We start from the raw sequence: 16,918 nt of genomic DNA on the forward strand, positions 1-16,918 counted from the left end.
TAAGAATGCTTAGGAAAACATTTTAATGAGACCATTTTGTTTATAATCCTTTCTGGTTTTTTGTAGGTACACCCGCATCTTAAATATCTTGTAGATAATCATGCCAGTGTCTGGGCATGTGCAAGTTTTCGGGAGATGTGGCCCTCTCCGGATAACCTAAAGCTTTTTGAAAGGTAATTAACCTTTGTTGTGTCATTTTAAACCACTGATCCTTCGGATTCAATAGCCAAATTCAGCAGTGGCCAGTTGTTTCAATCAACTGTAGAAATATCTAAACTATAGAATAATCAGAATTTTAGAACACAAGGGACCTTTTTATTATAACATTATATATTATTATCCAGACCCCTTATTTTACATCCAGGGAGATAGATTTTCCCAACAGTTTTCTTGAGAACTCCACCTAGATATTACATTAGTATCTCAAACTCTGTCCAAAATAGAACTCCTTATCTTACCCTCCTAAAAACACCCATAAGTACACCATCATTTTTCCATTTACCTCAGTTTGCAACTTAGGAGTTTTCCTTGACTCTTTACTCTTATCTGTTCAATTGCCAGGTCTCCACAATTTCACCTCCACTACCTCATCATTTCTCCTCCTGGCCTCTAATCTATCTTTTAGGCTTAATGTATATTATTCTTATTCATTCATTTTTTACATCTGTCGAAGTGACTTACTTATTGCCGCCCATACATAATATCCACCTCCTACCTCCATGCTTTTAGCCAGGTTATTCCCCATGCCTGTAATGCTTTCTCATCCCTACCTCTTAAAATCCTACCATCTTTCAAAGCTCACATTAAGTACCTCTACCTTCAAGAGACTTTAAGTCTGGAAAGATAGATACAGTCTGGATTGCATAGAAGGCTTTATAGATAATCTTAAGAATTAGAATGGATGTTAAAAGCCACATAAATCAGTACATCTGAACAAGGATTGTTCTACAATATACCTGATATATATAGTCACTTAGGCTTTGCTTTCATGAAGGGAATTACAAAAAAAAAAATAGTCCATAAACTTTAATGTGCAATAGAAACAAATGTTCATTATTATCTAATTAAATAGGTACCCAAAGATCTTTTAATAAAAATATTTAGTCTAGTGGAGGCACTAGAAATACTTAAAAGTAATAGAACTTTGTATTTTTAAAATTAATCCATGAACCTAAATTGGTACACTCTTAGTTAAGCCTCTGGAAATTAAGCCTTCTTTGGAAATCACTCTCCTACTTCATTGTTCCTTTGTTGTTTCCTCAGTATTTATAGACTGTAATATGTTACCATTCATGTGTTTATATCTTTTTAATTCTCTCTCGTTTGCCCCAATACACTTTGAGCTCTTAACAGGAAGGGGCTATATCTTTTACTTTTGTATTCCATATACATAATAATTAGTAAAGGTCTAACCTTGATCATCCTTATAGGCACTTGGTAAATGAATAAAAAACTGTTCATTGTTATCTTATGGGTACACATGTTGTGTCAGATCCACTTCAGCGTGAAATGAGCCAAGTGAATTGTAGAAATTTTATTAAGTCATTATCAAATTCCTCTATAACACTAAAAAAGAATAAGATCTATAATCAATCCTTTTTGTTTTGTTTTGTTTTAGGGCTGCTGAAAGTGGTAATTTTGAAGCTGCTGTGAAGCTAGGGATTGCCTACCTCTATAATGAAGGCTGTAAGTATTCAGTTGAATAGGACCACAAGTCTGTAACAAGGTTATGGGAGAGTAGATTAGAGGCATTGATCTTTGATTGAGAAATGTTTAAATAGATATGACCCGTTTTAAATTTCTTGAAATGTTTCCAACCTTTGTGGATCAAATTTTTTTGAATTAATATTGTTACGATTGTGCCCCAAAAGTAAATGCCTTATTGTTGGTGTTTCTCTGTGGCTTTTTTTAAATGTACTTTAGTAAGGAAGTTGATTTAGCAGTATAGCTTTATGGACATTTCCAGGATTTTTTACTGAAATACTGGTAAAAATTTTGACCATCTGATAAATGAGATCTTTCCATATTTGTATATCAAGCCATGTAAGAGCACAAGTGGTGAGCATGGTTAATTTTTTTTCCTATTTATCATTCTAGTGTCTATTTCTGATGAGGGTCGTGCAGAAGTGAATGGATTAAAGGCATCTCGTTTCTTCAGCTTAACGGAACGCCTGAATGTTAATGCTGCTCCATTTATCTGGCTATTTATTCGCCCTCCGTGGTCTGTGTCTGGAAGCTGCTGTAAAGCTGTAGTTTTTGAAAGCCTCAAAGCAGAATGTCAGTTTCAAAAAGTGAGTTATAAGGATCCACACTTTGATAATATAATTCCTTTCATTTGAAGATCACCTGAAGCTTTTAAAAAGTATAAAATAATACTTTGCATGTATTAAGTATTTGATACATCTTTATTTTAGTCCTTCAGAGTAGACAATATCTCGGGTTTTAGTTGATCAAAATCAGGGCCCTGAGGAATGTGGATAAAAGCTTGATCTAATCAATAATGTTTGATGATGTTTGTCCTTCATTCTCAAAGAAGAGCATAACATCAAGGAGGTGATACCATGATAAGCATGTGAATTGGATTTGAGTGAGGGGGATGCTGTGCTCACTTTCTCCTCCAGAGCTATCTGGGACCAATGGCCTGATATGAATCAAGATAACTGGAGATGGCCCTGGATGTGAAGCAATCAGGGGCCCAAGGTCACATAGCAAGTAATTGTCAAGTGCCTGAGGCAGCATTTGAACTCTTGTCCTAACTCTAAGGCCAGTGTTCTATTCACTGCACCTCAAACAATAAATGTTTAGATAACAGAGGTATATTCAGTACTTAATACTCATAAGTATAAGAAAATATACAAAGGTATAAAAGGAAACTATACAGAGGTATAAAAAGGAAAGATTTAAGTCATTCAAGTGGCTCAAGTGTATGATTGGCCAGTCATTGAAACAAAGGCAACAACTGCTAAACTCTTTAGAGGAAATTATTTCACCCTTGGCTTGACTGAAAATTTGAGCTGCATCTTGAAGAGGTAGTAGGATTTGTATTTATCAACATAACAGGGATGACATAAGCAAAACATGTGTTCTTGGAATCCTGATAAAACCCACTAGTTAAAGAAAAAGGCTTGGGGAGAGAGAGAGAGAGAGAGAGAGAGAGAGAGAGAGAGAGAGAGAGAGAGAGCATGAGAGCACGAGCGCACGAGCGTGCGTGAGAGAGCACACAAGAAAGCCTTAGCTAGTGGAAAGGCAATGAGATAAATTAGATTTCTTTTTCTTCTTATATATGGGAGAGAATGACTGCAGTTTATAAAAGACCTATAACACTATGGTGTTCACACTTAGGAGGAGGGTTCTGCTGAGGTATCATCCCTCACCCCTGCCTATCTTGGTTACTTTCTTCATCTTGGGGCTTTGTGTTAGTGAAATTTTTCAAGGCTTGAGTAGTGATCGTTTGAAGTAATTGCCTTTCCTTTTCTTTTAAGGTTCATAAAGGATCTATACTATATTGTTTGGGTAAAGTTTTAAGTCTTTTTGAGGTAAGTTAACCATTTATGTATAGATTTGACATTCTAAAAATATGTTTAGAGTATAATTTTCTGCTGGTGACATATACAGATTCCAGATTATGATATAAGGTGACACAAGTAATTTTTTTATTCAGGGGTCACATTTTTGGTGACCTCACTTCTTTAGAAGAGCAGGTCACCAGGAAGTAGAGAATAAAAGGTACCAAATTCCTCTCTGGGACATCAGCTCTTCAAGCTTGGCTAACTGGTCTTCAGCCCATGGCTGACTACAAGGAGGCAAAGGATAACGCAAAAATTAGAGTCAAGCACAATGGGAGCAACAAGAGACATCCAAGCTGAAGACAAAAGTCTTAAATCTTGTACAAGACTGCAAAGAGTAGAGCAGTTTGGAGGCACTTTAGTGAAGGGATAAACATTCTGTAGGAATCACCAATTACATCTCAGTTAGCTGTCACCACATAGTATATAATTCTCTAGTTATTGATAATTTGGCTTTACTTGAGGAAAGGATTCCCAGCTCAGAGCTAGCAAGGGGATGGAAATCTTTCTATATAAGCCATGACTTGATCATTTCATATTAGGTGCCTTTTTTAGGTTGGTTAGGTTTTTTTTTTGGTAAGGCAAATGGGGTTAAGTGACTTGCCCAAGGCCACACAGCTAGGTAATTATTGAGTGTCTGAGACAGGATTTGAACCCAGGTACTCCTGACTCCAGGGCTGGTGCTTTATCCACTGCGCTGCCTAGCCGCCCCTTAGGTGCCTTTTTTAAAAAATGTCAAGGAATGGAGATTCCCCAGTCTTCTTTATTGATACATTTTAGGTTCTTAATCATGGTGTGGTCAAATTTTTCTCTAATTTTAACCTACTAATAAGTCATATTGTCATTCTACTTGTGACCATGAAATCTTCCATTTCACACATGCCTGTCTTTTTGTCCACATAGAAAGTGATTTCCTTATCACCTGAATCTTTTTTCAAATGCTAGTTTGTGCTGATATTTGATCACACTGGGAGTTACATTTTTTCTTGCTTAATTTTTTAAAGCTAAACTTCTGAGAAAAAATAAGAAATAGTGAAATTTTTCCATATTTTTTAAGATCTCCAAAGTACTATATATACATTACCTCATTTCTCAGAAAGCTTAGGTTTTAAAATAGTAACATTTTCTAGGAAGCAAAACATTGCTGTTTAAGAGCTGGAATGTTGACCATTAAGGATGGATATCCTATTGCCTATTAGCATAGTATTTAATGTACATATTGATGTAAATATAAGTGGCAATAAAAATTAATATATGGCTGGTTTTAAGTGAAAGAGAATTTATGGTTTGACTTATTCCTAGGACGAAGAGAAAAGAAAAGAAGCACTTGAAATGTTTGAGGCATCATCTAATCAGGGATGTTTAAATAGTTCTTACCTCCTTTGGGAAAGTAGTCAGAAGACTGCTGTAAGTAACCTTGAATCTTCTTTCCTTGTCCTCTTCCAACTGCTTATCCTCTCTCTCCTCCTTTACTTTAGGTATGTTTACTACCTATGTATATGTTTCTTCCAATACTGTATTAAGATCCTTGATGGACAGGGATTGTTTAGTTTTTGTCTTTGTTTCAACAAGCTATACAATAGGCACTTAATAAATGTTTATTGATTAATTCAAAAATAAAAATAGTGTGTTCTTACTCAAAATGGACTTTTTGATATGGTAAAAGTCATATCAATAGATCAAACAAACCTCCCCTTTCTCTGAGCTCAGGTCCTTCTAAAGCTTAATATCTCTGATGTAATGAAAAGGATTCTGATTGGTTTTATACTGGCAGCACCTTCCAGAATTTGAGGGGTTTTAGGTAGTGATAGGATTGATAATAAACCAAGTCACAGTATTCTTAAGTGGATGTAGAATAGAAATGGTGGAGTCACATTTGAGTTCCACAAAAGACAAAAAAATTAAATTAATTGTGATATTCTTCCATTGACAGATGTCAGACCCTGGAAGATATCTCCAGAGCCTCCGGAAACTCAGGGACTATGCAACCAAGGGCTGTTGGGAAGCACAGGTAAAATCTTCTGAAACCAAACTATTACTATTTATTCACTCTGAATACAAGTTTATATTTCTTAAGTGTATTTTATTTTAGTCATTATATTTTTTTCTCTCATCTCACAAAACCCTGTGAGTTATCTGGAGTAGATGTTTTCCACATTTTACAGATAAAGAAAGAGGCTCAAGGGGCAGCTAGGTGGCACAGTGGATAGAGCACAGGCCCTGAATTCAAATTTGGCCTCAGACACTTAATAGTTGCCTAGCTGTGTAACCTTGGACAAGCCACTTAACCCCATTGCCTTAAATAAATAATTTTTTTAAAAAAGACTCAGAAAGAAGAAAAGTGAAAAATCAATGATTAAAATCTAGGTTAAAAACCAGATCTCAGGGGTGGCTAGGCGGCGCAGTGGATGGAGCACCAGCCCTGGAGTCAGGAGTTACCTGGGTTCAAATCCGGTCTCAGACACTTAGTAATTGCCTAGCTGTGTGGCCTTGGGCAGGCCACTTGACCCCATTTGCCTTGCAAAAAATTTAAAAAAAAAAACAGATCTCATGCCCAGTATTTCATAGCTGGGAGAAGCTTGAATGGCCATCTAGTATAACTAATAACTGAGAAAGGATTCCCTTTAGCATATCCCCAACAAGTGGCATCTAATCTGAGATTTCAAATCTGGAAGAAGGGGAATTTTACTTCGTCTCAACTCAGTCTGTTCTACTCTAAATAGTTCTAATCAGTTTGGGGGTGGTTTGTTTCTTTTTTTCTTAAGTGAAGCCCACATTTTTCTTTGTCACTTTTATCTAATGCTCCTCATTACAGCCTCTGGGGCCAAGCAAATCAAATCTGATCTCTTTTGTACATAAGCATTTCATGTGGTCATATAACATTTTTCTTTCTTTACATTACTTAAAAACGTAGAGGAAAGAAAAGGATATTCCTTTCCCCTTGGTCAGTCCAAATCCTAACCCTCTCTCAAGGCTCAGTTAAGTCCTATCATCTTCAAGTCTTTACTAATGCCTCCTTCTAATAATAATCTACACATCACCTGGATGTTATGAGGCTGGGTGTAGACTTAAGGGTCTCAACTCCAGGCCCAGTGTACTACCCGCTGACATGAACGTGTTGCCAGGGGCCCATCTGATAAGATTCCCCAGATCCTCTGACTACAAAGCCAGGGATCCCTGCTCTACACCATACTGCAAGAAAACCCATGAGGGACCTTAAAAGTCATCTGATCGGGGGCAGCTAGGTGGTGCAGTGGATAGAGCACCGGCCCTGGAGTCAGGAGTACCTGAGTTCAAATCCAGCCTCAGACACTTAATAATTACCTACCCATTGCCTTGCCAAAAAAACCTAGGGGGAAAAAAAAGTCATCTGGTCTAATCCCCAAATTTGAAAGCTGAGTCCCAGAGAGCCCATGACTTGATCTGAGCCAGACAGGCCCCTGACTCCAAGTCCATTCCTTTTTGCCACTATAACCTGCCCACATGTGTGCACTTGTGCTTAAGTTTTGGTTTGGGATTTTCTCCTCAAGATATCTTTAGCCAAAGCTTGTGGAAATGGAAATCAACTTGGATTAGAAGCAAAATCTTCGAATGAAGTGGTGTTACAGCTCTTTCAGGCTTCTCGTCCTGTCAGTAAAGAGAGCATATTCACTGTGCAGAAAGGAATGAATGACACAATGAGGTAAGCACTCATAAAATAAGAAACATAGAATTACTTTCTTTGGAATTTACTGTGCTTTGTTTATCCAGCCTTATTAGGGTTGAATGAATGCACATAAATCATTTTTTCAACTTAACTAAAACACCTTAAAGGTTTTTAATTTAAAATTCTTTTAGTCGGTTTTATCTATTTCATATTTCCTGCCTACTTATAATTATATTAAATACAATTTTAATGTTTAGAACTGCATGATTAGGTTATTTTTATGACCAACAATTATTAGACCATTATAATTATGTTATGCTTTCAGGATCTTTTTCAGGTACATTTTAAAGTTGTCTGTTCTTTTGCTACATGCCCTCAACAGCCCTGCTATTTTTAATGACTTTTCTGATGTTTCCTTCATGATTAGACTATTTGACCATCTCTTCTTGCACCATCTATGTATCTATTCTTCAAAGGTCTTCCACTCTCATGCAACTATAGCCAAGACTAAGCTTGCTTGTACTGAATAAGAATATGTAATCTTAGTGACAGATGAAAGAGTTCCTTCAGATATAGAAGTTTTAGTTCATTCGTTTTATGACCATCAAATTAGTGAGGTCCCTAGATAAGTGACTTCCCTTCTTTCTCATCTTAACTTTCTACCTTTTACACAACCATCTAGAAAGGTAGTATTTCAAACTGAATACCAATTCCTAGTGAAGGTTTTGTCAATGTCATATGAAAGCAGATGATCCTTTAACCCTTGTTAAAGGATTAACTCATGGTCCTGAGGCTGACAAGTTTATAGGAATTTAGACACACTTGACTGAGCAAGTCTTGTGGGTGTAATGGAGAACCAAAAGCTGGGTTTGACAGTCCAAGGGAGAGTAAACACCCCATGACCAATTCAGGTTTGTGATCTCCTTAGAATCGATCATTTTACCCAAATTAATCATGTACCATCTCCATGCATCATGAAAGGAGTCACCTAGACCACAGCTTATTCATTTGCCCAAGTTGATTCAGTTTATGGTCAAGGTTGGCTTAGAATATGCTTGTTAAAGACTCCTCCTGAAGGAGGAAAAAAATTTATATTGGAGATTTATTAGCTTTATTAAGTATAATTTGTTAAATGATTTTACTTATGCAGACTGTGAGTGTTGTTTGGTGCTGTTTTCATAGGTACATTTTGATTGACTGGCTAGTGGAAGTTGCCACCATGAAGGATTTTACAAGCCTCTGCCTTCATATGACAGTGGAATGTGTGGATCGGTACCTGAAGCTGAGAGTAGTGCCGCGAGCCAAACTGCAGCTTCTAGGAATTGCTTGCATGGTCATCTGTACCCGGTGAGATGCCTGCCTGTTTACAGATCCTGCCATGCTAGCTAAATGTTAATGATCTAATGATTGGGTGACTGCTGATTTTCTAAGGTTATTTGGACCCTAATGGTATGCTTTATACATAAGAACTCTCCAGAAACTCAAAACCAAGCCAAATAAACAGTAGATGCAGGATTTAGGCAGGAATTTTAACCTTATAATTCTACTGTGTTTTTATACTTTATTACAACATGTAACCCAGCTGTAGCTTCTTTGTTCCTCTGGGTTTCTAAGTTCTAAAATATACCTTTCTAAATCTGAATTGTCAAATTTATTCCACTTTTACTTTTAGAATCTTAGAATTTTTTTTTGCTCATTTTTAGAATCTTAAGACTAACCTTAGTTACTAGTCCAACTAAACTTAGTACAAGCTAAACACTTAATGTAGGAAGCTAAGTCCAATATCCCTAACAAATTTACTTACTCCTTGGGATAGGAACTTGTTGTTTCAAGAGATGGCATTCTAATTTGATGGAGTTCTTCCTTACATTCCAATGAAATCTATCTTAATGTGACTTTCACCAATTGCATTAAGTTCTGCTTTCTAGAAAGAAAAAAAAACCCTTCATGTTATCTGAAAGACCATCATGTAAAGTGACATTATCATGTCCCCAGGTCTGCTTTAGATTAAATATGCCCAATTACTCAAACCATTTTTTATATGATGTGGTTTCTATATACATCATCATCAGAGATACTACTTTCCAGATACTCTCCAATGTGCAAATGTGGTCCCTAGAATCGAACATAATAACCTATGGAGACTGGATGCTATATTCTGGTTAACATAGCCTGTGGAATTATTGAAAATCTTAGCAACCACTTCATGATGTTGATTTACAATCAAACAAAACATCCCAGTTTTTTTCCCCAAAAAAATTTTAAATTGTGAACTATTTAGGAATAAATCTCCAAACAAAGCCTTGTACATTTTTTAAATTCTCTCATGTTAAGAAAATTATTTGCTAATTATTTACCAATTCTGTTGATCTTGTTAAAAATCAACTTCATTTTATTTTGTTTTATTTATTATTTCAGTTATTCTCTAGCTTTTCACCATGATAATAATCACTAATAATCCTCTGACTTCTCTCATTTAGCATACTACTTTGTTCCTTTTCTCTGAATGCACATTCAACTCAAGTTTATTTTTTTTTCTCTTACTATAGGCAATCAGCACTATAAGTTTACTTCTGAGTATCACTTTGGCTACGTTCCCATTGATATATAATATCAGTGTTATCTATGAGGTGATCTATTACTGTTTTTATCATTTCTCTTACTTAGGCCTTGAAATTCATTATTAAACTCCCTTATAAAGTTACACCTTTGATCAAATAATAGTTGTTTGTTTTAGTTTAATTTCTTTATTACTGTTCTAGTTTAATTTCATTATAACCCCATGGACAATATGTACCAATGATTAAGCAAAGATTGTGCAGGAAGCATCAAGGTCAGACTAGGGTGGTACCTGAGTTTCTTAGGAGCACTGAAGTTGAAGAGGAAGGCTAAGACAAACAGAAAATAAGTTACCATAGGAGAGAAAGCATTGGGGTGGGAGGTGGTGGTATGTGTAGAGCAAGAAAGACTAATATAGTCCAAAGATTTGCTCCTCAGTCTTTGGCCTAATCATATGACTGTGGATGCTAATCAATTCCAGTCTCAATAATGGATACCAAAAGTCACATGCAGATTATGATACCTAGGAACCTAGATAATAAAGTTGAACCTCTTGAAAAATAATGCCTGACAGAGCTACCATACATTGAGCTATTGGATATTAGGAGTTGCTGTAGTGTGGATAATGATTATATCACACTATCTCCTGATGGCACCTCTGTGCTTCAAATGAGGCATTGGCTGTGTATGGCTCCTTCTCCCTAGTTAATTCATTGGTGAATAGTGGGAGAAGTACATGCAGAGCTGGTTGTAGGGTAGTGAGAAGATAGCCCCTTTGAGAACTTTGCTGTATCATTCTCTATGATGAATTGTTTCTGCAGATTTGAGTAACATCTTTAAACTGGTGTTCTGGTGTCCAGTAGAAACCCTTAAGATGCTTTATAAGATTACTGAGAGGAATTTTAAGATGGAAAACCTAAGGATAAAACAGCAGTAGTATCCAATGAAGCCAAAGCACAAACTTGTTTTGAGAAAAATGCTAAAATGCTTTGTATGTCTTATATTGCTATATAATTAGAGCCATCATTTTCCATGGAAGTAAAACCTTCTCCACTGGAATATAGATTTCTTTTCTAATAATGGGGTTGGGGGGAGCACAAAAGAATGTAAGTCCTTGCCCATGTATCATTTTGATATTATAATCTAAGTACTGTAGATATTATTCTTATTTTACTGATGAGGAGTCTTAATCTTGGAGAAGCTAATTGGCTTTCTCCTGGTCATTCAATATGTGTCAGAGGCAGGATTTGAATTTTTTCCAATATACAATGCTACTGCCATTCTATGCTTCATGTATACCATCACCTCCTTCAAACTGGCATATTATAATGATGATGATAGCTAAAATTTATAAAGCCACACAAGAACAAAGGACGAACAATCAATCAATCAATCATTTAGGACTTTAAGGTTTGCAAAAGAGCTTATTTCTTCTCTTTAGCAACTAGTGGTTAGGAAGACAGTCCAAACAATTCAGTATGTTCATCAGGATCCTAGGTATAGATGAGAATATCAGAAAGAAAACTACTAGCAGCAGGTTTTAACTTCAGAATCATGAAGCTGAAAAATTTCAGAAGCACCATACAAACCAAGTAGACCATACCATCCCTGGAATGGCATTTTACATTTATTCCTTCTTTTTATCTGTACCAGATTATATGACCATCTCCACAAGTCTCATTTGGAGTCTATATCATTGTGCTTATCAATTAGTCTATCAGATCAGGATTAAGAGGGTACTGGGCTTAAATGGTGATAAGACTCAGTGGTCTAAGGTCATGACAGTTATTCCCTGCCTTCAAAAAAATAAAATTCTTTAAAGCCCCCTTTTTTTAATGTCACAGTCACTTCCAAATTTACTACTTCTGCTCCTATGCAGTAAGCCTTCCCTTTTAAAGAAAAGGTTAAGTAAAACCAACAAACTGACCACTCCCACAGTACCCCCACCTTTCCAATGAAAGGAGGAAAGTACATTTCTTCTCTTAAGTCTTGCCTGTCTTTTTTTTTTAAACAAATACCAGTAAGTATTGTATCCTACACTGCAACTGGGGAAGTGGGGGGATAGAAACTATACCACTCCCTTTTTCCCACTCCCACCTCTGATGTAGTCCTCTTTGGAAAGAGGTCTGGGAGAGAATTTCCCATAGATTTAGTCACAATGAAAGGTAGAATCCATGTGCTGTATGTTAGATAAATGCAGACAGGGTGAAAGTACAATTAAATTGTTAGAGTTTACCACTATCTTAATATCTTATCATTTTTAGGTTATTTTGACAGAAAGAATTCAAACTTTCTTGTTTTTCTATTTCTATAACTCAAATCAAATTTAATCTATGCTTTTTAAGAGAACTATTTTAGCTGCTTTTGTGGAATTTAGATTGGAGAAGACCAAGACTAGTTAAGAGAGACCACAGATTCTTTTTTTTAGTTATCCTGTAAACATCCCTAAAATATTTCCTCCAACCTTTCATTTTTTTCCTCTCTTTACATTTTCATCTTTATTGGTCATTTTTTTTCCTTTTTTCAAATACAACTGTATCATTTACTAATTCAGCCAATATAATATTTTATTATTTGTTTTTGTTACATTGTAAAAGATCTTAAGATTGCAACATGATTAACTACTTAGTATAAGAATGTAGAATAATAGGGAACCTCATTTAGTCCAACTTTTAACATAAGAAAAATAAACTCAGAGAAAGGCTAAATCAGGACTAAGGTCTTTTATTAAATCATGGTAAAGTATTGATTAATTAAGAAGACAGGAGGAAGCGGAGGGTGGACAGTACATAATTTCTGGTAGTCTGGATTTTTTTCTCACCAGTTTTGTCATTTAGTAATGATGTGCTATGAGAATTGGATTTGAAATTTATCCACATTGGATTGATGCTAGATAGAATTATTGGCGGGGGGGGCGTTGTGGATGGTTTTGGAGGAAAATTTCAAAATATTGTGATGAGATTCTTTTCCCCTTTTTTTAATATTTCCCAGAACCCTAGTACTTCTGAGATTTTCTGACCTATATCTGTCCTACAAATTTATCAATCTCCTACTTTCAAATCCTTAGCCAGTTTTCTATGCTTGTTTTTCTACTTCAGCTACTACATCTGCTTTTTATTTCACTTTTTGATTTCTGCTTTTGGCCATATCTGTTGAAATATTTAACTTCTTTATTCTGTTTTCCTTATTTATAAGTTTTTCTATTACTGCCTTCATAGATTTTTCTGAGTTTATTTCTTAAATTTTTCCCTTTTATAAAAAGCTGTGCATTTTTAAAATAATTAAATCTGAATTATTCTTTGTCTCCAAGGAATTTTGTATTTTTTTAATATAAAACTTTTTTGTAATTTTGATCCTTTATGGAATTTCTGTTCGTTTTTGACAGGGAATGAGTCTGGCTCCTTTTTATTAACTTCACAGAAATAAACCATATACTGACTTTTAAAATACCAAAATAAAGACATATAGGACCTTACACTTATCCCTTTCAACCTATTTGTCCCAGCCTTTCAGACTCATTTTGAATTCTGACTATCTACCCTCATGTTGAAACCTTTGTTTTTTATATTCTTCTCTTAAGAAACCCCTAGAGCTGCTTGTGCATGGGCATAACATGGTCAGAGCTATGCTTAATGAACTTTGTTTTAGCTGCTCATGTGGAGGTTAGACTGGAGAAGACAAAGACTAGTGTTGAGTAAAGAGTAAAGAGGCTCTTGCAATAATCCAGGTGGCAGAGGCTAAAGGCCTTAACCAGTGGGTGGTTTTGTGAATGGAGAGAAGGGAGTCCCTTCCTCTCACCTTAATGGTGAAGGGGAAGTTGAGAAATGAAGGAGAATGGAAAATAGCTTCAAGGTTATGAATCTCAAGCAACTGGAAAGATGGGAGTACTCTTCACAGGAGTAGGGGGAATTAGAAAGGAGATAGGCCTTGGGCAAGAAGGTTGCTGAGCTCTCTTTTGGACACAATGAGATTGAGAAATCCTAGTAGGTAGTAGCTAATGCAGGAGTGGAACTCAAGAAAAAGCCTTTTATTCAGGAGATACATGATGAAGTTTTCATTTTGTTACCTCATTTTGTTACCTTTGTCAATTCATATGATTGCTTTAGGACGTCTAATACCTATAGAAGGCTAACAGTTATATTGAAAGAAGGAAGGAATCCTCTGACTTTTAGCTAGTTTTAAAATCTCTATTCTAGACCTTTACCCATTCTTTCAGTACAGATTTTAGGGTGCTCAGGGGGTGGCTTAATGGAGGAAGCAATGATTGTGCAGATGGTTTGATCATTTGCCACCAGACAGCTGTTTTTTTTTCCCCTTTTTAATCTGTCCTAACTTCCTTCTCTAATATGTCGGTCTTTTTTTTTCCTTTTATTCCTCTCCCCATCACCACCTTTCTTTCTTGTCTGTATATTGTTTCATTCTCCAGTGGCATTGAAAGTTAAAGAAGTTATTTTATCTTATTGTTTCAAACCTTTTCTCTGGCACATTGCAGAACTTTCCATAAAGTCCTGATCATTGCCAAACCCCACAAGCTTTCAACATTTAACTAAGGTATGCTATATATTTCTTCCTATTTCAGTTTCATTAGCAAAGAGATCTTGACAATTCGTGAAGCAGTTTGGCTAACAGATAACACTTATAAATACGAAGATCTAGTAAGAATGATGGGAGAGATCATTTCTGCCCTAGAAGGAAAGATTCGAGTAAGTTATGTGTTTTTAAATTAAAGCTGTACTTCTCTTTGTCCCCAATGAGTCAGTGATTGGGGGTGGGGGAGATGGGGGTTTAATCAGTTTTCCTTTATTTATGGATGTGATTTACTAAGAATGTGCCCATTTTTAAAGTTTTGGTTTGTTTATTTTTTTTTAACAAGGCAATGGGGTTAAGTAACTTGCCCAAGGTCACACAACTAGGTAATTCTTAAGTGTCTGAGGCTGGATTTGAACTCAGGTCCTCCTGACTCCAGGGCCAGTGCTCTGTCCATGCCCCCACCTAGCTGTCCCCTGTTCTTTTTTTTGAACTCAGGTACTCCTAACTCCAGGGCCAGTACTTTATCCACTACATCACCTAGCCGCCCCACTGTTCTTTTTTAAACATTTGAAAGCACAGTGCCTAGTTTGTGTCAGTTCATGCTGTTGTTCAATCATAGCTGACTCTTTAAGACCCTACTTGGGGCTTTCTTGGCACCTATTTTTCTTGTTCAGTCTTTTCAGTCATATCAGCTCTTGTTGATCCTATTTGGGGTCTTCTGGGTAATGAGGAAACGGAAGCAAACAGGGTTAAGTGACTTGCCAGAGTCACACAGCCAGTGTTTGAGGCCGTATTTAAACTCAGGAACAGTAGTCTTCCTGACTCCATACCCAACATTCTATCCATTGAGCCTTCTAGCTGCTCAAAAGTGTGCATTAAATCATCTTTCTGATTCTTAATCATGCCAAGCAAGTGATCCAGGGGTCTCAGAGAGGCCAGTAAAGTGCAAACTCTAAATGAACCTTCTAGAAAGCATACAATTCCAGGGCCTAGAAGAGCAGAATTCCCTTCAGTGCCCGCTGCTATTGACTCTCACAATTATGTCTAAATATTGTCTAAATAACATGAGTTTCTGAACATCTAGCCCCCAAATTTGTGTTTCTAAAAATAAATGAAACATTTTGAAGACAAATCTAAATTCATCTTAGAGACTGATTTCTCTATATAATAGGATATTTCATTACACAAAGCAGCAAATGTTATTCATATCTGAAATTTTAAGTTTAACAAATTGGAGTGTTCTCTCTTTTATTAGATCCCTACTCTTGTAGATTACAAAGAAGTGCTAATGAATGTCGTCCCGACAGAGCGAAGGACTCTTCATCTGTACAGCTTCATCTGTGAACTTTCCCTGTTGTATACGAGTCTCTCTGTGTACTCCCCGGCCCACCTGGCTGCTGCAGCCCTGTTGCTGGCCAAGTTGATGCATGGGCAAGGTAAGATACACTCTTAGCTAGCATTTGTTTACAGTTTACAAAGTTCTCTAATTTGATCTTCACAAGTAACCTTAGGAAGTAATCCAGGTGCTATTTTCCTCCTTTTATAGGTGAGGAAACAGGTTTTTTCCCTAAGATGTTGTGACTTATCCTGGTCACACAACTTTCTCTTCTCCTACATCACTGGAGTGCAGTCTTGTTATAGGATTGGTGTGGAATTTGACAATGATGATGTTTCATATTTCATAAGTAATTTTTATCTCTGCAAAACTGATTTGTAGGGCAGCTAGGTGGCGCAGTGGATAAAGCACCAGCCCTGGAGTCAGGAGTACCTGGGTTCAAATCCAGTCTCAGACACTTAATAATTACCTAGCTGTGTGGCCTTGGGCAAGCCACTTAACCCCATTTGCCTTGCAAAAACCTAAGGGAAAAAAAAAACTTATTTGTATGTACTTCTGGGGGAAAAGAGTTTACAAGATAACACGCAGTTTCTCTTGCATCTGGGGTTTTGAATGAGGTCGTGGAAATGTGGCCAAAAAAGAGCTCTCCGTGTATGAGATCTCTATGGTTTCATTTCATGACAGGCAGGTTGTCACCCTAATACTCTATCCATATAAAGAAACTGAAGTTCCTTTTCTGATTCCTTATTTGGCATTGTAGATCTCTGCTCTGATAAGGCCCATGTACATTGACTAGACTGCAGTGCCACTGGTGCTGAAAGAATTGACTTGAAATAAAGTCGCTTCAATATCTTGGTAATATGAAATAAAATGCCCTTGAGAAGTGAGTGTTGTGATGCTGCAGCCCTACTATTTTGTCAAATTCTCTCCCAGCACATCCCTGGACAAGCCAGTTGTGGGAATGCACTGGATTCTTCTATGAAGACCTGATACCCTGCGTTTTGAGCCTTCACAAAAAATGGTAAGTTAGCTAAAAAGTTCACAATAACTTGAAGGGAAAGGAACTTCATGTAGATGCTGTTAACCTTAACTTCTGAGCAACTCTATGGCTACAGCATTTCCCCCAAATGATCTGAAAACACTTGTTCAGTTCAAAGACCTCCTTTGGATGGGTTGTTGTACTGCCCACAAACATTGTTTGTATTAGTGCTAAGCTATAATAACCAACATTCAAAGAAAATTTTATTTTTCTTTATTCCAGTGGTTTTGGTGTCACTGATG

General features: G+C 36.5%; 1 protein-coding gene across 1 annotated transcript in view; it reads left to right on the plus strand.

Moving 5' to 3' along the window:
* The window catches only part of CCNF (cyclin F), a 31,285-nt gene that overhangs the window by 7,961 nt on the left and 6,406 nt on the right, over window positions 1-16,918 (plus strand). Inside the window, exons 3-13 of the mRNA XM_074197275.1 lie at window positions 67-173; window positions 1,619-1,686; window positions 2,098-2,291; window positions 3,483-3,536; window positions 4,869-4,973; window positions 5,500-5,577; window positions 7,097-7,248; window positions 8,395-8,559; window positions 14,351-14,474; window positions 15,557-15,737; window positions 16,571-16,658. Of these exons, the coding sequence (XP_074053376.1) occupies window positions 67-173; window positions 1,619-1,686; window positions 2,098-2,291; window positions 3,483-3,536; window positions 4,869-4,973; window positions 5,500-5,577; window positions 7,097-7,248; window positions 8,395-8,559; window positions 14,351-14,474; window positions 15,557-15,737; window positions 16,571-16,658 (1,316 nt within the window). The remainder of the gene's footprint in view (window positions 1-66; window positions 174-1,618; window positions 1,687-2,097; window positions 2,292-3,482; window positions 3,537-4,868; window positions 4,974-5,499; window positions 5,578-7,096; window positions 7,249-8,394; window positions 8,560-14,350; window positions 14,475-15,556; window positions 15,738-16,570; window positions 16,659-16,918) is intronic.

The sequence above is a fragment of the Macrotis lagotis genome, chromosome 8 (genome assembly GCF_037893015.1).
Source record: "Macrotis lagotis isolate mMagLag1 chromosome 8, bilby.v1.9.chrom.fasta, whole genome shotgun sequence".
NCBI lineage: Eukaryota > Metazoa > Chordata > Mammalia > Peramelemorphia > Peramelidae > Macrotis > Macrotis lagotis.